This window comes from Zeugodacus cucurbitae, chromosome 4, assembly GCF_028554725.1.
Source record: "Zeugodacus cucurbitae isolate PBARC_wt_2022May chromosome 4, idZeuCucr1.2, whole genome shotgun sequence".
NCBI lineage: Eukaryota > Metazoa > Arthropoda > Insecta > Diptera > Tephritidae > Zeugodacus > Zeugodacus cucurbitae.
This window is the reverse complement of record NC_071669.1, coordinates 35,118,684-35,137,078: the sequence shown is the minus strand read 5'-3', so window position 1 is coordinate 35,137,078 and position 18,395 is coordinate 35,118,684. Positions and strand designations below refer to the sequence as shown.

General features: G+C 34.6%; 1 protein-coding gene across 5 annotated transcripts; it reads right to left on the bottom strand.

Annotated features, from left to right (window-relative positions):
• Positions 1 to 7: 7 nt before the first annotated feature.
• Positions 8 to 16,214, bottom strand: LOC105216570 (uncharacterized). Of its 5 annotated transcripts, none has more exons than XM_054229181.1 (8): positions 13,505 to 16,214; positions 11,786 to 12,126; positions 11,621 to 11,731; positions 9,253 to 9,449; positions 3,851 to 4,034; positions 3,716 to 3,773; positions 2,702 to 3,655; positions 8 to 731 (listed from the first exon to the last, which is right to left on the bottom strand). In XM_054229181.1, the coding sequence occupies exons 4-8, from the start codon at positions 9,329 to 9,331 to the stop codon at positions 510 to 512; spliced, it is 1,497 nt and encodes a 498-aa protein (XP_054085156.1). In that variant the 5' UTR covers positions 9,332 to 9,449; positions 11,621 to 11,731; positions 11,786 to 12,126; positions 13,505 to 16,214; the 3' UTR covers positions 8 to 509. The 5 variants fall into 5 exon arrangements, with proteins under 5 accessions (XP_054085156.1, XP_054085157.1, XP_054085159.1 ...); XM_054229182.1 differs by having other exon boundaries at positions 11,786 to 12,113; XM_054229184.1 differs by lacking the exons at positions 11,621 to 11,731; positions 11,786 to 12,126 and having other exon boundaries at positions 14,613 to 16,214.
• Between the last annotated feature and the right edge of the window lie 2,181 nt (positions 16,215 to 18,395).

Here is an 18,395-nt window from a genome sequence, read left to right as displayed (position 1 = left end):
AGCATACATTTGTTATTATTTTATTTACCATATATTTATTAATTTGTTCGAATTTGACTCGATTTGCATACATACGCGTATAGTTTCTTGCTCTCAAATAAATTTTTCTCAGATTTATTTTCAGCTTCTTATACATTTGTATATATGTATGTATGTATACTCTATACTCTATATATTTTTCAATTTATCATTATTTTTTATACTTATGTATGTATGTATGCTTGTTTGTTTAAGTAATGTTTTTGGTTATGAATAGGATAAATAACGTCGAAATGAGAATGTGAGAGTCATTTTGTGTTTGCACCGCAGTTCGCCCATTATAGCTACATACATATGTTTGCTTCTTAATCATTTTTATAGATATAGTATGTTTTATATATCTTAGTTCTTTGGACTGCCTGGACGATTTCCAAGTGGATTATTTGTGGGGCACTGAATGCTGGGCTTATCTGCTGCTGCGTACGTCTACATTAATTTTGGCGCTGAGTTTTTTTTTAATTAGATAGATATCACGAGCTTTCCTGTGAGAATTGGGTCTCCAGGGTGGGTCTTCGGTTTGGATTTTTGGCTTGGTTTCGTATCGGTGGTCCGGGACTGCCGCCATAACCCGCTGCAAACAATTGTGGGCATGAGTCTTTTATCAGTTCTTGTGTTTCGCGTAGTTGTCGCTGAACTTGTGGTGCTAGGCGTTGAACGCTGATAGCCGGTGGGAATTTGTATTCCGTCGGCGGCTGAAAGTATACATATATAAAATGTAAACTTATTAATGTGGTCGGATTGATGTACATGAGCATTTATTTAATATGCTATTTTAATTAACAAATGTGACAGAATTCTGTTAAAATGCTAATGTTCACAACATATTTAACACCAAGTACATATAGAAGATTTCGGAGTGACACGTCAAATGCCAAATCTCGGTAAAAAACTATGTGTAGATAAACTATCAAAACCTTATTTCTTGGTTACTAAAAAGCTTTGGACTCTGATGCAGTACATGATTATAAGTTTCGTAATTTAGAGTGTTACGAAATCCATTGTAAAGAGATTTAGACTCTGAGATGTGTAAAATAGTCTGCTCAGTTTATTAAAAAAACCCTCAAACCCCCAACAATATGTAGCTGTGTATTTGTGGATACTTCTCTAGGAATACTGATCTTAACAATAAACTAAAAACTTTTTATCCTTTTAACTGAAAGGTTACGTGAACAAAGAAGAAAGAAATGTGGTGTATTGAGACTAATTTTCGTTGATAAGACGATAACCTCATACTATTAAGTTCTCTTGAAACCACCCTGTTGGCTTGATAAAATTAAATAATTCACATAGTTTAATATGTGCAACTTCCGCCACATCATCGAGGAGACCGCGTCCGATAGTTGATATTCTTTTCCTGTACCGGGCCTTACTTCCGCATAGAAGGTGTGTTATAGTTTATTCTTCTTTAATTTCTTGTTAGCATCTTAGTAACCATTGAAAGGTATCCCAATTAGGCAGTGACCTGTTAACACCTCTACTAGGATTCTTATACCATTCCTTTTAAATTTGCAATAGTCGGCATGTGCGGCTCTTATTCCACTCAGGCCACGTTTGTCTGCTTGTTGACCAAGTCGTTTATTGTTCCATTGAGATTCTGCTGTATCTACAACATGTTTGTCGATTAAATATTGCCAGAGGTATGTAAATTCCCTCTTTATTAGCATCTAACTGTGGTGCCCAATCTGGCTAGTGCGTCTGCTTCGCAGTTTCCAGGAATATCACTGTGTCCTGGGACCCATTGCAGGGGTATCATGAAATATGATGTTAATGTCACTAATAACTTCAAGCATTCTTTCACTATGTTCGTTCACGTTCTTTTTAACAAAACGAGAAGGCTTTCTTTAATTGCAGTAATCTCCGCTTGGAAGACACAGCAATGATCCGGTAGCCGTGAGGCGATTCTGGAATATAATTTTTCTGAAAAGACACCAACTCCCACACGTTTTTCTAGTTTGGATCCGTCTGTATAGATAATTATCTGAATCTTTGTTTGAAATTATGAATCTGTTGAGAAGTATCTGTTCTATAAGTTTCACGAGTGATTCCGAGACGTCTTTCTTTAAGCGCGCTGATTATAGCCTTAGGCGGGATGTTAATGAAGCGCCTTCTGAGGTAAGGAAGGTTATAAGTTAACTTGCTTCTTACGTGAATTTCTATTAATCTTTCCAGTTTTTAGTTGAAATGAGGAAAGACTAATTGGTATCAAATCATTGGGACTAACGTGAGTGTTTTTGCCAGCTTTTGGTATATATATTATCTTCTCTTTCTCCCATAATGAAGAACAATATTTTAGAGTTGCGTATTTTACTCAGATTCGCTCTACTGACCATAACAAAATATTTTCCCCCGTGATTAAATGTGATTTCACCTCACTTTCTACCACTATTTCTTGAGCGATACATTTTATACCATTCCTATCTTAAAAGTGTATCCCTCTTTCTGTGAACTTCTAGTTTACAACATATAATCTAATTTATGTAGTAGAGCCGCCACAACAATCCTCAGTCTATCTTCTGTCTAATAACGTTTTTCTAGACTTTGTTAAGTAAGCTAATAAAACTTGTTTTTTGCATTTAAGTTTAGGTTAAACATTTAACAGTTTAACGCCTCATCAAGTTACATTATGGGTGCCTAATAATGCAGTGAAATATATGTAAACTACCTGCATGGTGTGCATTTGCATTTGGTCACCGTAATATGGCTGACTTTGGCCTTGTGGAGTTTGTTGGTCGTTTTGCGTTGCAGTCATTGTCATTGTGGCCATCGCCATCGCAGTAGTGGTTTGTAGCTGCTGTTGTTGATATTGCTGCTGCCCCGTGGGTTGGCCAAAATATGCTAACTGTATGGGCATTGTAGGTTGTGGCGGACAACTACTGCTGGTGCCACCGTTTGCATAAGTGTTGGCCGCTGACACCGCCGCAACTACCGTTGATTGTGCTGAACCCATTATGTATGCGTTGGGTAGCGGAGTTGATACAGTGTGCATTTGTTGTGCAAGTGGACTAGAATTCATAAGTAGTCGGCCATCTATTAAGCGTTTGGGACTAACATTCGTCTTGATGCCACTCAGTAGTTGCGGAGAACTACTTGCAAGTAAATGTTGTGTGAATTGAGTCTGCTGTGTTGGGTTGGGCGCCTGCAACAGTGTAAGAGCGTTGGACGTATTAGCGGAAGATGCAGAAGTTTCAGGCATCATGTTAAGCGGCATTTGCGGCAACACTGCCATTTGTTGCAACATCTTAGTGTTCATGTGCGAAATAACAATCTGTTGCGACCCTTGGGTATGTTTCAATGCCCCACTAGCCGCCATCACTGTCGTCGGCAACTGAGTCGCCGCCGGCGATACACCGTGCGCAAGGAAGTCTGTTGCCAGCACTGGTTGCTGAATGGGCATGGACATTGGTACCGGTACAGCGACTGTAGGCTGGAGAATAGCTCTGGGCATTGTCAATTGTTTAATGGGTGCTTGGCGAATCGGCGTCGTTTGCAGCGAGCGGCTAGCGGAGGAGCAAATAGATGCAGTCAAACTGGCTGATTCCCAATGTTGCACTAAAGCGTTCAATCGTGCCTCCTCGAGTGCAATTTCTGTCTCGCTGGACGAATCGTAGTCGGGTCCCTACCAATAAAAATTTGTAAATTATTTAATTTTTACCAGTATTAGAAAATAATAGCTTACATCTTCAATTTTTTTATCGAGCATTCGAAAGAAGTTTTGTTGGCTGGTGGAAATTTCCCTGTTGAATGTAAAAGTGAGTAAAAATGATGTTTTAAATCATCTGCATAAAAAACGTTTGTGATTTTAAAATCTTACTGGCTTTGGAGTAGCGACAGATTTTTTGCTCGTAGTAGTGACACGGATACATCCTCATCACTATCTTGTGCATCTTTATTGCTTTGCTCGTCATTTTCGTCATTCGTTTCACGTTCTCGATTTTGACACTTCTCAGCATCTTCAATATGACCTTCATCTTCGTCTGTTTCCGCATCTGAGTCAGCTGAGAGAAAAAAATGTGTATGTATCAAATTTCATGGATAAGCTAAAGTGAGGGAAGATATTGTTATTTTTGAATCTTTGAGATTTAAGTGATTGCTACTTTTAATCCATGTGATTTTATATTGCTATTGCGATCGCAACAAAAACATCGAATTTATGAGAATTTGTACTCAACATATTTTTTTTTAATTTTACATACATTTTCATATTTATTAATTTTAACAATATAAAATAATTCGTCTGCTTTTTAAATCACAATTAACTAATTAATAAATTTTGCGTACATTTAATTGCTTACATAATCACCCTACCCATAATTATCGAAATCGCAACTAAAATTGCTACTCTGTGATCACTGAACTGTGATTGCTACTCTCCGAACTGCTATTGCTACTAAAATGTTTTTAAAATAAAGTCAATAAAATGAGAAAAAACGTTTCTTTATTACATGTCCAGCTTATACAGGTTTTACTGTAATGTGAAAAATCTCACAAGAGCGTATACGAAATTGATTACTTATGGAAACATTAACCAAGAATGATAGAAGACAAGATTACGACAGGCGTTTACAGTTAGCTTTTTTGGGTTTTGAGTTCCTGTTGAGTGACAACTTTCACGACCCCGAACACGCGAGCAAAACAAAATTGCACTGTGGTACAAAACAATAAAACCAAAACAAAGAGCTTAAGTCAAGGCTAGTGCTTAATTATTATTTTAAATTCTAAGTGAAAAATGTATTAACTTGAAAAAGAACAAGTACAAAAAAGTCGTATATAAAGAGTTTTTTCACTTTTCCAACCAACAAAAAAGTTAGTAAAATGAAGAACTTTTTGTAACAAAACATATAATTTTAATTATAAATATGCCTTATGGCCTTATATTGGATCATTTTATAGATGACGATTTTAGGAATCACGTTCATTGAGATATTTTATCTGCACATTATTCAATTTGGTTCACTATGTTTCACATTTCCGTTTTCCATTTGACAATTCTTCTGTTGCCTATTCCCATTCGTGGGTCGTGAACGCTTCAGCCTGTCGTAATCTTGTCTTCTATCATTCTTGACATTAACCTAAAAGTTAAATTAGAGGTGCCATACTATATGTACTTGATTACTGGTGTCATAACACTGCTGATACTTTCATTCGTAGTTTTTATTTTCATTATGTAAGTGCTAAATAAAACAAAAAAGAAAAGAAAAATTAAAAAAATCAACAAACACATTTTTATGATAACAGCGGAAAACCAAACTCAGTTGATAGTGGGCATGTTTTTATGGTAACGTAATTCTAATTGGAAAAAATTGATGCCCGTAAAGTTAGTTCGATAAGTTTTTTTAAATGTTATGGTTTGCGGTTTTGCATTGATTCCACCAATTTTTTTTGTATAATCTGGCGATATTTTACCCCACTCTTCCTTCAAAGCCGCTTTTAGAGTTTGGACGCTAGAAATGTGGTGTTTTCTAATATTAATTTCCAGAACGTGCCATAGATTTTCAATAACGTTCAAATCTGGTGACTGTGCAGGTGTTTGGATGAGGTGTGGACAATTCCAAATGAGCCAAGTTTGTATAAGACCAGATTTATGTTTAGGGTCGTTATCCTGGTAGAAGCGAAAAGTGTCACGTATACCCAGGTCTTCTGCACTTTGAAGCAAATTTTGCTTCAGTAAGTCTAGGTACATTTATTTATTCATAGTAGAGTCTATAAACTCCAATCGACCAACGCCTGCAGATGACATACACCCCCAAACCATTACATGACCGCCACCATGTTTTACTGTTGCGCGTAAATTTTTTGTTTGGAGCTCAGTATTTGGTTTCCGCCATACGTATGCTTTACCATCTGACGCAAAAAGATTAAACTTGCTCTCATCGGCGAAAATAACCGTATTCCAAAAAGCATTGTCCTTGTTTAAATGGTCTTTTGCGAACTGTAAACGGGCTTTTTTATTTTTCTTATTTATAAAAGGCTTATTCCGTGCTGTTCGCCCATGAAAATTGGAGTCCCTTAATATTCTGCGCACAGTTTCTGGATGACATTTTTTGCCGAGAAACATTTCAACATCTTTGGTCACCGCTGGAGCACTTAACATTGGTTCTTTTTTAATCTTTTTTAAAATCCACCTCTCATCCGTTTCATTAAAAATTTTATTAGGAGCCTTTCGACCCTTGTTATGCACGCGATTTTCACGTACAAAGCGCTGAATTATATATTGAACTGTAGATGAACTTAAATCAACCATTTCAGCAATTTGTTTTGGCGTTTTTCCACTTTGAAAACGTTTAATAACTAATTCGCGTTTTTCAATTGAAGTGCGTGGACCCAAGTTGATATACCGCGTAATTGCAACTGATCTGCATTGTTTTTAGAGCATAAACTGCTTCTTAAGTATTCAAAGTTCACACTTTGATTTACAGTTACACACGAAATAAGCTGTGACCCATGAATTATGAGTGTTTTTGGTTTTTGTTTAATAAAATATTGAATTTGAATACTTTTGTAAATTTTTTTACATGTTTTGTATTTAAAACTAAATTATCAATATAATTGCATCATTCGTTCATTTAGTTCAGAGCAAAAAATATTAATTTCATATCAGTATTATCAAAAATGTTGCTTACACGAAATAAGCTGTGAGCCACTGTATCTGCGCTGAGTGTACAAAACTTTGAATCGATTTTCCCAAATATGTCATTTTTAAAGTCGGTGACCAGCCTACAGAAAAAACTACTGCGTCGATCGTTTTGAAATTTTGAACAAATATTCTACATATATGGAGCTCTCGAATGACGTCGAGTTTTTCCAAAATATTTTAATTTACAATAACAAATAGGTCGATTTTTTCGTCTAAAATCATCATTTTGGCTTGAAAATGGTGCCAAAAATTGAAAAATTTAAAAATTTAAAAAAACTCGACGTCAATTGAAAGATAAACTAATAAACTAAAGAAAGCATTTTGATTTTTTGGTTTCGGATGATCCAGTGATGCTATAGGCTGGTCGCCGCACAACAACTTTTTTTCGAGGTGCCTGCAGAGATCGACGATAAATCCGTTATTCCTCGCTATTTTTCGATAAAACTTTTTTTTTAAGTATTCTTCAAATGTTGCACTTTCATATAATAATAAGTAAAATAAACCTACAGCAAAAATTGTTTCTAAAAAAATTCATGAAAAAAGGTCTTTTTTCGACACAAATGTGTTGTACATACATGCCTACAAGTAAGATAATATAGTTATATTACACTATAGTTATGTATGTATTTATGTCTATTCAAGTAATTGCGGGAAGTTTACCGCTTCATATTAACTGAAGGAAGCAAGTTGTTTGAAAATACCCTGAGCGATGCTGGGTAATGATGGTGAGTGTCATTGCAATTGGTACTGCAAGTTTCCTGTTCGACGTCTTATGTTTTCATGCTCTCGCAACATGTTGCACAACGTATAATAGCTGTGTTCACCTAACCAATCGAAATATGATCAGGATGACGAGATGATGTTTGTCTGACTGTGCAACCGATAACTTTAAATTCGGTACGGAACATCACAATAGGGAGGGACATCTATATTTCTAAAATAGATCCAATGTATATAACGAAGAAAAAACAATGTTAGCTATACAGGTGAACTTGCGGACACCTTTTTTTGCCTAAATGTTAGAAAATTTCGACAATCTATATACATATATAAAAATTTCATGCCACGTTGCTTGTCTGGGATTGGCCCTTAACTACTGAACTAATTTTAATGAAATTTTGCACACGTATGCAGTTTGGTCCAACTTAAAAGATAGGATAGTTTATATTTCAAATTTTAGTCGCAATGTTCATCCGTCTGCCCATTCGGTTAAGCGATAATTTGAATTGAAATCTAGATATCTTAATAAAACGTCGTACATGTTACAATTAGCAATATGAGATTGTATGTAGATAGGCAAAACCGGACAAATGAAAATAATAAAATAAGAAGTTAAGAAAAAGCAAGTAAGGAAAGGCTAAGTTCGGGTGTTACCATACATTTTATACTCTCGCAATTTATTGAAGAAACTTACAAACATACAAATTTACCCATAAAGTTTAATAGAATAACGAAAACCGTAATATATACTATATGAGGGCTGAGGTAATTCCTGAACCGATTTCATTCATTTTCACCAGCAGGGTACACTATATCCAAGACTATACGCTCACTTAATTTTGCTGAGATATCTCACATATTAACCAATACATATATGTGAAATAAAGCCCAAAGTATTTTTGAAAAACCTATAATTACGTATATGGGAGCTAGGAGATGTTATGACCCGATTTTAATAATTTTTGGATCAGAGACACACTATTAGAAGAAAACAGTTTCCTCTGAATTACATTAAATTATCTGAAAGATTTGCCCATATTTTCGGTTAAAATTTACTCTTAGGCGCTGAGTTCAACATGTTAGATATCTGGGCCTTGAAAATTTTTACAAATTTTTTCTTTTATAACTTTATTTATGGCTTAGTTATGTGTTTTTGGTTTTCGCCATTTTGTGGGCGTGGCAATGGTCCGATTTCTCCCATTTTCGAAAGCAATTCTCTCACGGTCTCAAGGAATATTTGTGCCAAGTTTCGTCAAGATAACTTAATTTTTACTCAAGTTACAGCTTGCACAGACGGGCAGAAGGACGGACGGACAGACATCCGGATTTCAAATCTACTCGTCACCCTGATCACTTTGGTATATATGACTCTTTTAGTTTTTGGTGTTACAAACAACCGTTATGTGAACAAAACTATAATACTTTCTTAGCAACTTTTGTTGCGAGAGTATAATAAGGCTATTGCAACAGATATTCACAGCACGGAAGGACATTAGGATTTACAAATTTTTAGGTAAGTGGACGTGATAACAGCTCATCCGTATGACCAGTCGGCCATTTGGTCAAGCGATAATTTGATCTGGATATCCTAATATAACTTAGCTCACACTCAAACTTTGATACTATGAGAAGGTTGGGATGCTTGATGACTAAAAAATAGTAGTTAAACAAAAATAAATATATTATAACAAAGCTACAATTTGAGTTCTAAGTATAAATATGAATAATTGATTGATTAGAGCCGTTTTTTAGCGATTAAGATTTGTTGGGAACAAGCTGAACAAAATCGATCATTACGTCGTTGAAACCTCGCCAATTGAGACAACCTGAGCATTCATAACATTAACTCTGGCACTTACCGTGACCTCCTTTCTTTCCATTGGCTTTGCTCTTTGATTTTCTGGGATATAAATGGATTTTACTTTGTCCACAGCCCATAATCCGTGTAGCAGTGTTGCTATTTTTGCTGCTTCTGTTTAATAATCTGCTTCAAACAGAATTTGCAGCCGCTTGTTTGTTATGGTTTACGATTTTGCGTCCACTTTTACCGTGATTCCTGAAAGGTTCAAATGAACAAAAAGTGACATTAATAATAAAATCTTTTAACATTCACTAAAATAAATTAGCTTTATACTAAGGCTCTTAAAATTATTCGATTAACCTGAAAACCGATTATTCGAATGTCCGGTTTGTAACCGTTCGTACGAATATTAACCGGTTAGTACTATTCGATTAGTCGCAATGTTACGACTATTCGAATAATCGTTCTACAACGGTTATTCGAATAGTTGTTCTGCTGCGACTATTCGAATAGTTGCTCCGCTGGGAGCATTTGAATAAATGAAAATTGTTTGAAATCCAAGCAGCCTTTGATTTTTGTTTGTTTTTATTTGTGAAAATGTCAATTGTTCGCATTTTTCATGAGTTTCATATTTTTCAATAAACGTAGAAATTTAATGAACTTTCACTATTCGAATAGTCGACAACGAACGGTTAACCGAATAGTCGAAAATTAGCGGTTAATCGAATAGTCGATGACTGACGATTATCCGAATAGTGCAAACCGAATATTATTATTCGAATAATGCCCTATTCGGTTAGTCGAATACCAAGAGCTCCACTTTATACGATAGTAAAAGATCGTAAATAGGTAATGAATTTCTAAATGCTGGAAATGTTTGGAAAAACACGAAATTGTACAATATCCCGCTAGTGGCGCCGTTTTCTAATTTGTTTCGTATTTCTCTCGCAAACCAATAAAGATGTAACAACCAAACTTAATGGAGACATTTCTCAATAGTATTTGCTTATGTACCCTAGCCCCATACAATGGTTATATTGAAAATAAGCAAAGCAAATTATTTATCCGGAAATACTATGTCAATTTCTATAAAATTTGGTGTTTTAACATGATTTCCTGATATTACAGTTTGAAAATCCAAAATCAGTTAACAACCTGTTTAATCAATTTAAACTTTGATGCTCACTCTTTACAATGAATGTATGTATATCTAAATCCAGATCTAATGAATATGAATTGCAACACATTTAGCTAAGCCCATAACTTGAGAACAGATGAACCGATTTCGCTAATTCTTTTTGAGAATACTCCTATAACGGAAATAGATTCAAATTGGTACCTGTTTGTAGGCACTTGAACATTCGACCTCGAAATAACTCAAAAATTGCAAATCAACGAAACACCAGTTTGCAAAATCGCCACATAAATTATCGCTTATTTAGGGACTTACATACAAGTGTTTTTACAACAAGATCAAACTGCGTAGAAGAATGATCGTAATGCGACAACTTAGAATTTTGTTCCAGGAGAGCGGACACAGCTACAAATCAGGATAGTCAACTATCCCAAAGGATTTTAATTTTTGCATTAAAAAGTAGCATCAGTTGTCTTTATGCTGTATAACAAAAATCAACCTCGACTTTGTAATGAAACAAGATTAGCTTCTTATCAATATCGTCATCGAAGCCAAGATTGATCCAACTTTATAATTTACTCATTTGCTGCATACTTTAATAAAAGATCAAAAAGTCTAACAAACTATATTGACTATAGATATAGCGTTTTCGTCTTTATGCATAACAATTTTTCACCATATTGAAAAACATTAAATTAGTAATAATGTATACCTTAGCCACAAAAACGTGTGGCCGGGTCTGCTAGTATTGAAATAAAACTTTGCACAAATACTACATGGGACAGCGCTCAGCTAAAATTCTAGATCCCATTTACCGAACCTGAGGGACCAAGTGTCTATGCTGACTTTTTACCAAAAATGTCGGCAAACCTCTGAGACGTATTAAAGAAATTAACATACTTCCTGCACATTTCCCTTTAACATCCGATTATACTACGCCGTGAAAATCAGAAACACTCAGGTTTATAGAAGAAATGACAGAAAAGAGATGCTCTCACATTTTTTATAAAAAATTTACCACAATTGAGTCAAAACCCGTATCTAATGGACTACTGGACCGATTGCAAATGGGTACTGATAATATATACACCTACTATTTGCAGACAAAACAAGTAAGGAAGGGCTAAGTTCGGATATGACCGAACATTTTATACTCTCGCAATTTATTTATTTAATTTTATTAATATATAACACACTACTTGACCCACATATTTGTCATATATATTTTTGGACGGATATATTTTATTATACTATTCCCTACAAATTTCTTCAAATTATTTGAGAGACTTACCTATATTTTCGGTAAAAAAAGATTAGAAGCACTGAGGTTCTCATGTTCGATATATGGGGCCTTGAAAACCTATGGTCCGATTTCGGTGATTTTTAGAAAGGGTGTGCCACACTAGAAATGCAGATTTATGCTAAGTTCTGTTCCGATATCTTCACTAGTACTTACTTTATATATTGTAAAGTAAACGATTCAGATCGACTTTAAAGTTCTGCTATATCGGAAGTAGGCGTGGTTGTGAACCGATTTGGCCTATTTTCACAAAACCGAATTTTTACAGGAGTTGAGTAGTTTCGGAGATATGGTTTTTGACCATAAGTATATACCAATTTGAATGCACCCCTTCTGTACCTCCATTATGATGAAATTTAAGGTTTCTGGTGTTTTTCTTTAGTGAATTAAAGCATTTTTAGTGGTTTTCAACATAATTTTTGAATGGAAGGTGGGCGTGGTTATATTCCGATATCCTCCATTTTTGGACTTTATAAGGTAGCACCTAAAAGAAACGACTGTAGAGAGTTTGGTAGATATAGCTTTAGTAGTTTACAAGATATGTACAAAAAACTTAGTAGAGGACGTGGCCACACCCATTTCTTAAAAAAAATTTATAACATTATTTATGACTTAGTTATGGCACTTTATATGTTTTCGGGTTTCATTGCCATTTTGTGGGTGTGGCAGTGGTCCGATTTCACCCATCTTCGAAAGCAACCTTCCTATGGTGCCAAGAAACACAAAAATTAAGATAACTCGCTTAGTTTTGGGTGTTATGGGGTGCTAATTATACGTTTTTTTAAAATACGGTGGGCTTTATTCCGCATATATCGGTTAATATGTGAGATATCTTAGCAAAATCAGGTGAGCATATAGTCTTGGATATAGTGTACCTTTGTGGTGGAAATGAGTTAAATCGGTTCAGGAATAATCTCAGTCCTCATATACTATATACTATGATGATTTTCGTTATTCTATTGGACTTTTTGCTGAAGATATGGCTGAAATTGTTTCATAGTATATTAATTAATTTGAAGTTACACACACGCGGATAGTACAATATTCGTATAATTATTAACTGCTAATCATTTTATAGAATTGTTTTTCCAGAAATTGTTATTTGTTTCGACTGAGATATTCATGTACTTACTTTTGAATTCATATGTATGAAATCTGTATGTAGGTTTGTACAAATATACATACATATATATAGGAATCATATAGGCATGCAAGCTCTCAATGCATAGTTTTTTTGAGCAAAATGTTCTTTTCGTTAATAAACAATCTCTTTCTCTTTTAATTCAAGAAAGTGTACCATATACACATGTATTTATATGCAAGCACATAGCCCATTGTTAACACATTTTAAAGCATCTACTATATACAAGATATACACGTGTATATATGTACAGGTTTGTATGTATATAGCAGGTGTAGTTGTCGGAAAATATATTTTCGTTTAGAGGGACAATTGTAGAGGCCATGGCGGTGTTTTTATTCGCTTCTGGTCGTCGCACTATCAGACTAATGTGCTGCATATGTACACAGGTATGTATGTACATATGTATGAATGTGGTCTAATAAAATGCTTTGCTATCGACAGCAACGTCGGCCGCGCTTTTTTCACCCCATTCAGGCTTTAGATACAATAGATATTTTAAAGGAGCAAGGAGGGGAATAAAACGAATACACATATACATATGTACATTTATGGGTGGATTGTATTCGGGTGGTATGATAACTTAAACAAAAAGAATATGGAAAATATCAAAACAATAATGAATTCGGATATGATAGATAGATATATGTATGTAGAAGTATGCAAACATACATATGTACATATGTACGCATTTGTGACTAGAAGTGTAATGTGCTTGCGAACATGACACATACTTGAATGACAGCTGATACCGCACTCTCTCGGCGGCGCCTCTTTTCTGCTTTGGAGCTGGATGATGGTGGTTGTTTTGCCTTTTAATATACCGCTGAGGTGATGCAGCCGAAATGCAATTATTTTTATATATTTATGTTTTACGCTATTATTCACTAGTTTTTAAACATTTTATGTGCTACACTTTGGCTGTCGTGATCTCTTTTATATATGTATGTACATATATATATACATTGAATGTTGTTGTTATACTGTTTGCGTGTTGTTGTTTTTGTTGGTTATTTCCATATCACGTATGCACATAATTATTTAAGCGTAGGCGTATGGAAAATACAACACCTGTGCTGTGTGCTAAATTTTTTATTTCCGACGTTTATTATGCACAATTCGCCATTTTCTTTATATTCTATGTAAACGCGTCAAAGGGTCTGATGTTACCCTTCACGCAATACCCATGGGAAAAACCCTCAGTTGTTGTATGTGGAACGAACCCTTTATGCTTAAAGGAATGTCGTCGTCGGCAGCTAATAAAGTTAACAACAACAACTTCAAAAATAAGTTTTCTAAATGCTGTGTAATGGAATGATGTATTGGTGAAAGCAAAACGATTGACGCTGACATTAAATTTATTGGGGACAAAAGTAGGGCGCGTCTCCTTTTTGAATGCAGACGATATAGCTGGTGGTGGTGAATATACACCAGTCGGTTCTATAAAGATGGCGGCCAGTTAGTGAGTAGTTAGTAGGCAAACACCATCTAGTCTCGATCGTCTTGAGTTAGAAGTATTCTTCAAGCTTCTTTGCCGATTTTTCACGCCTTTGTAAAATTTCTACTTCCAGAGATATATTCAACTCTTGCATTCCTCTATCCACCATTACATCCTGCAGCTCCCGTGTTTTGCTTGTTGGTCTAGGGTATTCGCTTTTTCTGCTTCCTTTCGGTTCCAATACTGCTACTTAAATTACCCTTAATGCTTATTCTTCCACTTGCTTTTATTCCAAACATACATATGCACACACATGTACATGCTAACACATATACACACACTTTCATATGATATACAAACGAGTGCTGGAAATTTGTATCATGGGTTTTCGCTTATTGTAATACTTTTAAAACATATTCTGAATTCTTATTATTCACTGGTTGTGTTCAATTTTGTAATTATCCTTCTTTTGAATATTTTCTGCATTTTATTTATCATTTTCACTGGATTTTTATTGGATTTTTACAAAATTTTCACACGCGTCTTTAGGAAGATATATGCACTGCGTCGTTTTTCTCTGTATTTTTCTACGCGCATCTAACCGAAACTGAACATTTCGTGCTTGCATGGAACGGTTCGTTTCTTCTTAGGAAAGTTCGGAAGCTTCACAACAAAAAAGCTTTGCATGCTTAGGAATTCACCACGCTTTGCAATGAGAGCGCAATCGTTCGGCTTTTCGCCAGCTTTCAGTCGTTAGCAACTGACGAGCGTTTACCATTGAGCGAACGAAACAGATAGGGATGTCCACAAGTGCCTGTTTTAGAGCGAACGCGGTTCGGTTCGGTATTTTGAATTCGTTGCTCCGGAAACAGCTTTTCTTTGCCGTTCTGAAATTTCTATTCATTGAACAATATTTATTTCGCTCTCTAAAATATTCTCATACTCTTTATGTGTCGGCAACTGGCTCCTGTCTGCAGTTGGGCGCTTGTACTGCCGCCAACTCAATTTCATTATTATCTCTTTGTTTTTGTAGTGCCAAAGTTGCTTTCAACGTCGTTGGCATCGGTGTCAGCGTCAACGGCAGCGTCGGCGTTGTCATAGTATTTTCTGTTCGGGTGTGCGGTCGCATAAAATTGATTTTTCTATTTTTACAAAGGCATTCCGTACAACAGTTTGTTTCGCTGTTTCGTTTTTGGTTGACTATCTTTTCAAGTGCTGACACTTCAAATTCCGTTGGTCCGAATACCCGTCCACAAAAATACCCATCACAACCAAAGCTCATGAAATAATCGCAAGCATTACGATATCATTTATAGGACTATACGGAGTACATTTAAACTTAATATGTGAATTATATTGGGCTCTAAAGTTGAGCACATTGAGATTTCCGCCGCCGTACATGAAACCCGAAATTAAAAATTTGGAATTATGTTTGTATGTATGTATGAACAAATTGGAGCTAAATTTAGGTATCCCTTGTAAGACATTTATAAATTTATAAAAAAAGGCTTGTTTTATTCATATTCATTCCATGTCTGTATTTTGATATCAAATAACCATATACTTTCGAGCTCCAAACATAAGCGGTAATGGACCCTTGGACATGGTTCGATAACCTGAGGCTTTTTGAAACCGGGGATTGAAACAAGATAAGAACAAGTTGAACATCTGCAGTAGTATCAGACATCAGCGCCATTCGAAGCTTTTTTATAACAATATTCTACAATTCGATGTACATATATATGTCTCACTGACTGCCGATGATAAGGTTTGGATTTGAATTATCGCGGAAGGATATTTAGCAAGATTCTCATATTCATTCTGGTAATGTAAACGAACAGTTATCAGTTCTTGGAACTGACCTGCCGAACGGATATAAAAGCGAAATTTATGAGAAAATGATAAATCTGAACCCTTAATTCTAGACGATGGTACATAATTCCCAATTTTTAATGGTAAAAGATGATGTTATATTTGACCTCGCAAGCCTTTACTTAAAAACACTATTTAGCGGCTGTTTTTAATGTAACAGGTAAATACTAAAACAACATTAGGCAAGTTTTATTTGACCATCACAAGCTAATCATGGAATAAATCATGGACAAATAAAACACACTTGAATTTAAGGAATCTAAAATCATTATGGTCAAAATAAATATGGATAAAGTTTTTATTTGCAATTTTTCACATCAAAGAGAATTTAAAAATTTGTTTTTTTTACATTATCTGTCAAAATGGGGTTTCTCATTATTGTCAACTACTTTTTTTTCGAAAAAAAAAACTAACTATTGTGAATGAAAAAAGCGATGAACTGGCAATGCCTCTAGTTCAATATACAAGCTATGATAGCTTATGGCAAGCCAACACAATTATGTTGACTAAGTCTTCCATACAAAATAAGTTAGTAGCTTAATTTGCTGGTCAAATAAAACACGCCTATTGTTGGCTTTTGGAGGATAATCGACGCTTTGATGCAATACCTACGATTTCAGAAATCATGCTTTTCTGAAACTGTTTTGAATTGCTATAGCCTTATACTTTCGAGCAAGTACATATCTAATTAGAATATCTAATAGAATAATTCCGTAGCATATTTATATACAGTAGTATTCCGAAATAACGAATATTCGTTTTAACGAAAACCGCTTACAAATAACAAGCAAATTTGTATCTTCAATAACAAACATCGGGAATTTGTAAGTGCTCGGTTTAACGAACAACATGAAGAAGACATATGTAGAAAGAGTTAAAAATATAATAAAATCGTGGTAAAAACGGAATTAAATAAAAAAGTAACCTGAAAAAGTTCAAAAAAATTCAAATTGATAAATTAAGTACAAGAAAAATATTGAATTTGATAGAAACTTAAAATTATTGATCGGAACCAAATAGAAGCATAAGTGTCGGAATTGTATAAAAATATGAATTGGTCTATTTTAAAAGAACACTCTGTAGAGCGGCAGGGAGAACAATATCCAAGGAAGGACTGACTGTTTTATACAGCAATTTAAGTGGCCCAAAAAGGCTAAGGGCGACAAAGTAGAACAATTTCAATTTCGCAAAGCTTATTGTACTAATTAAACTTCAGGATGGTACTATCAAATATAATCTTTGCCTTTTAAGGAAACATTTGTATTGTTCTGTAGTTTTTTTTTTTTGTGAAGCAGCAGTTACTTTTTTTAATAACATACTTACAACAATATGAAATGCATTAAAACTTTACACTTTATTTATTACACTGGAAAAAACTCGGCTGGTTAATGGACTAAACCAATTTTTTTTCGAGAGATTGATTTATATACAGAAAAAGTGATTTATTCGAAAGTTGGAACAGATGCTATAAAAGGTATTAGAAATGAAAACTATACATATACAAAGTTCTAATTGGGAAAAGAAATATCTTTGAGAGATATTTTGAAAACGCCTGAATTACAGAACACCTGATATAAAATCATACAAATTCTCATTTCGAGACCGAATTCAAATGCTAAGAATTTCATTATATATATAAAGTTGTAATCTTTTTCTAACTATATTAGGTCTAAAATTAAACCCCTTGTTCTATTTTAATTCTCGACACATTCTTCTATACTATAGTAACACTAACCAGATTGAGCCGAAGATGTCTTCAACAAATGGAGGTATCAGTAAGAAAGAATAATGTTATAATCATTAACAAAATGAAAATGAATCAGATTTTTAATATTTTTGTTATTAGACTTCGAAAGGTACAATCATTAGTAGTATAATAATTAATATATCAAAATAGTATATATAGTATATAGAGGAATTTACTAGGAAGGTTGTAAAAAATATCTTTAGTTAGAGTATTGATGAAAGAGAGTGGACTGCTAGATTCCCTAACTACACTTGTGCTCACACAATTAACGCTGCCGTTACACGGGAAAGAACTTGCTTTAAAGTTGATCACACGAACTTATTGTCAAAATTTACATAAATTGAAAGGAAGGCTGCAAGCATCTTGATATTCAATTATTGTTACAGAGATGCCGTCTTCAAGAAAACTGCTTCCATTTATCGCCAAAATGGATTCATAAGTCTTTATTACACTCTCGCAACAAAAGTTGCTAAGAGAGTATTATAGTTTTGTTCACATAACGGTTGTTTGTAAGTCATAAAACTAAACGAGTTAGATACCTTAATATGTAAAAATCCAGTGTCCCTGT

Excerpts from the sequence above, each read along its gene's own strand:
- LOC105216570 (XM_054229181.1), bottom strand. The coding sequence starts at position 9,331 with ATGGGCTGTGGACAAAGTAAAATCCATTTATATCCCAGAAAATCAAAG. Across the intron at positions 4,035-9,252 it reads TGGAAAGAAAGGAGGTCACG|CTGACTCAGATGCGGAAACA; the intron begins GTAAGTGCCAGA and ends TTTTTCTCTCAG. Across the intron at positions 732-2,701 it reads TGCAAATGCACACCATGCAG|CCGCCGACGGAATACAAATT; the intron begins GTAGTTTACATA and ends GTATACTTTCAG.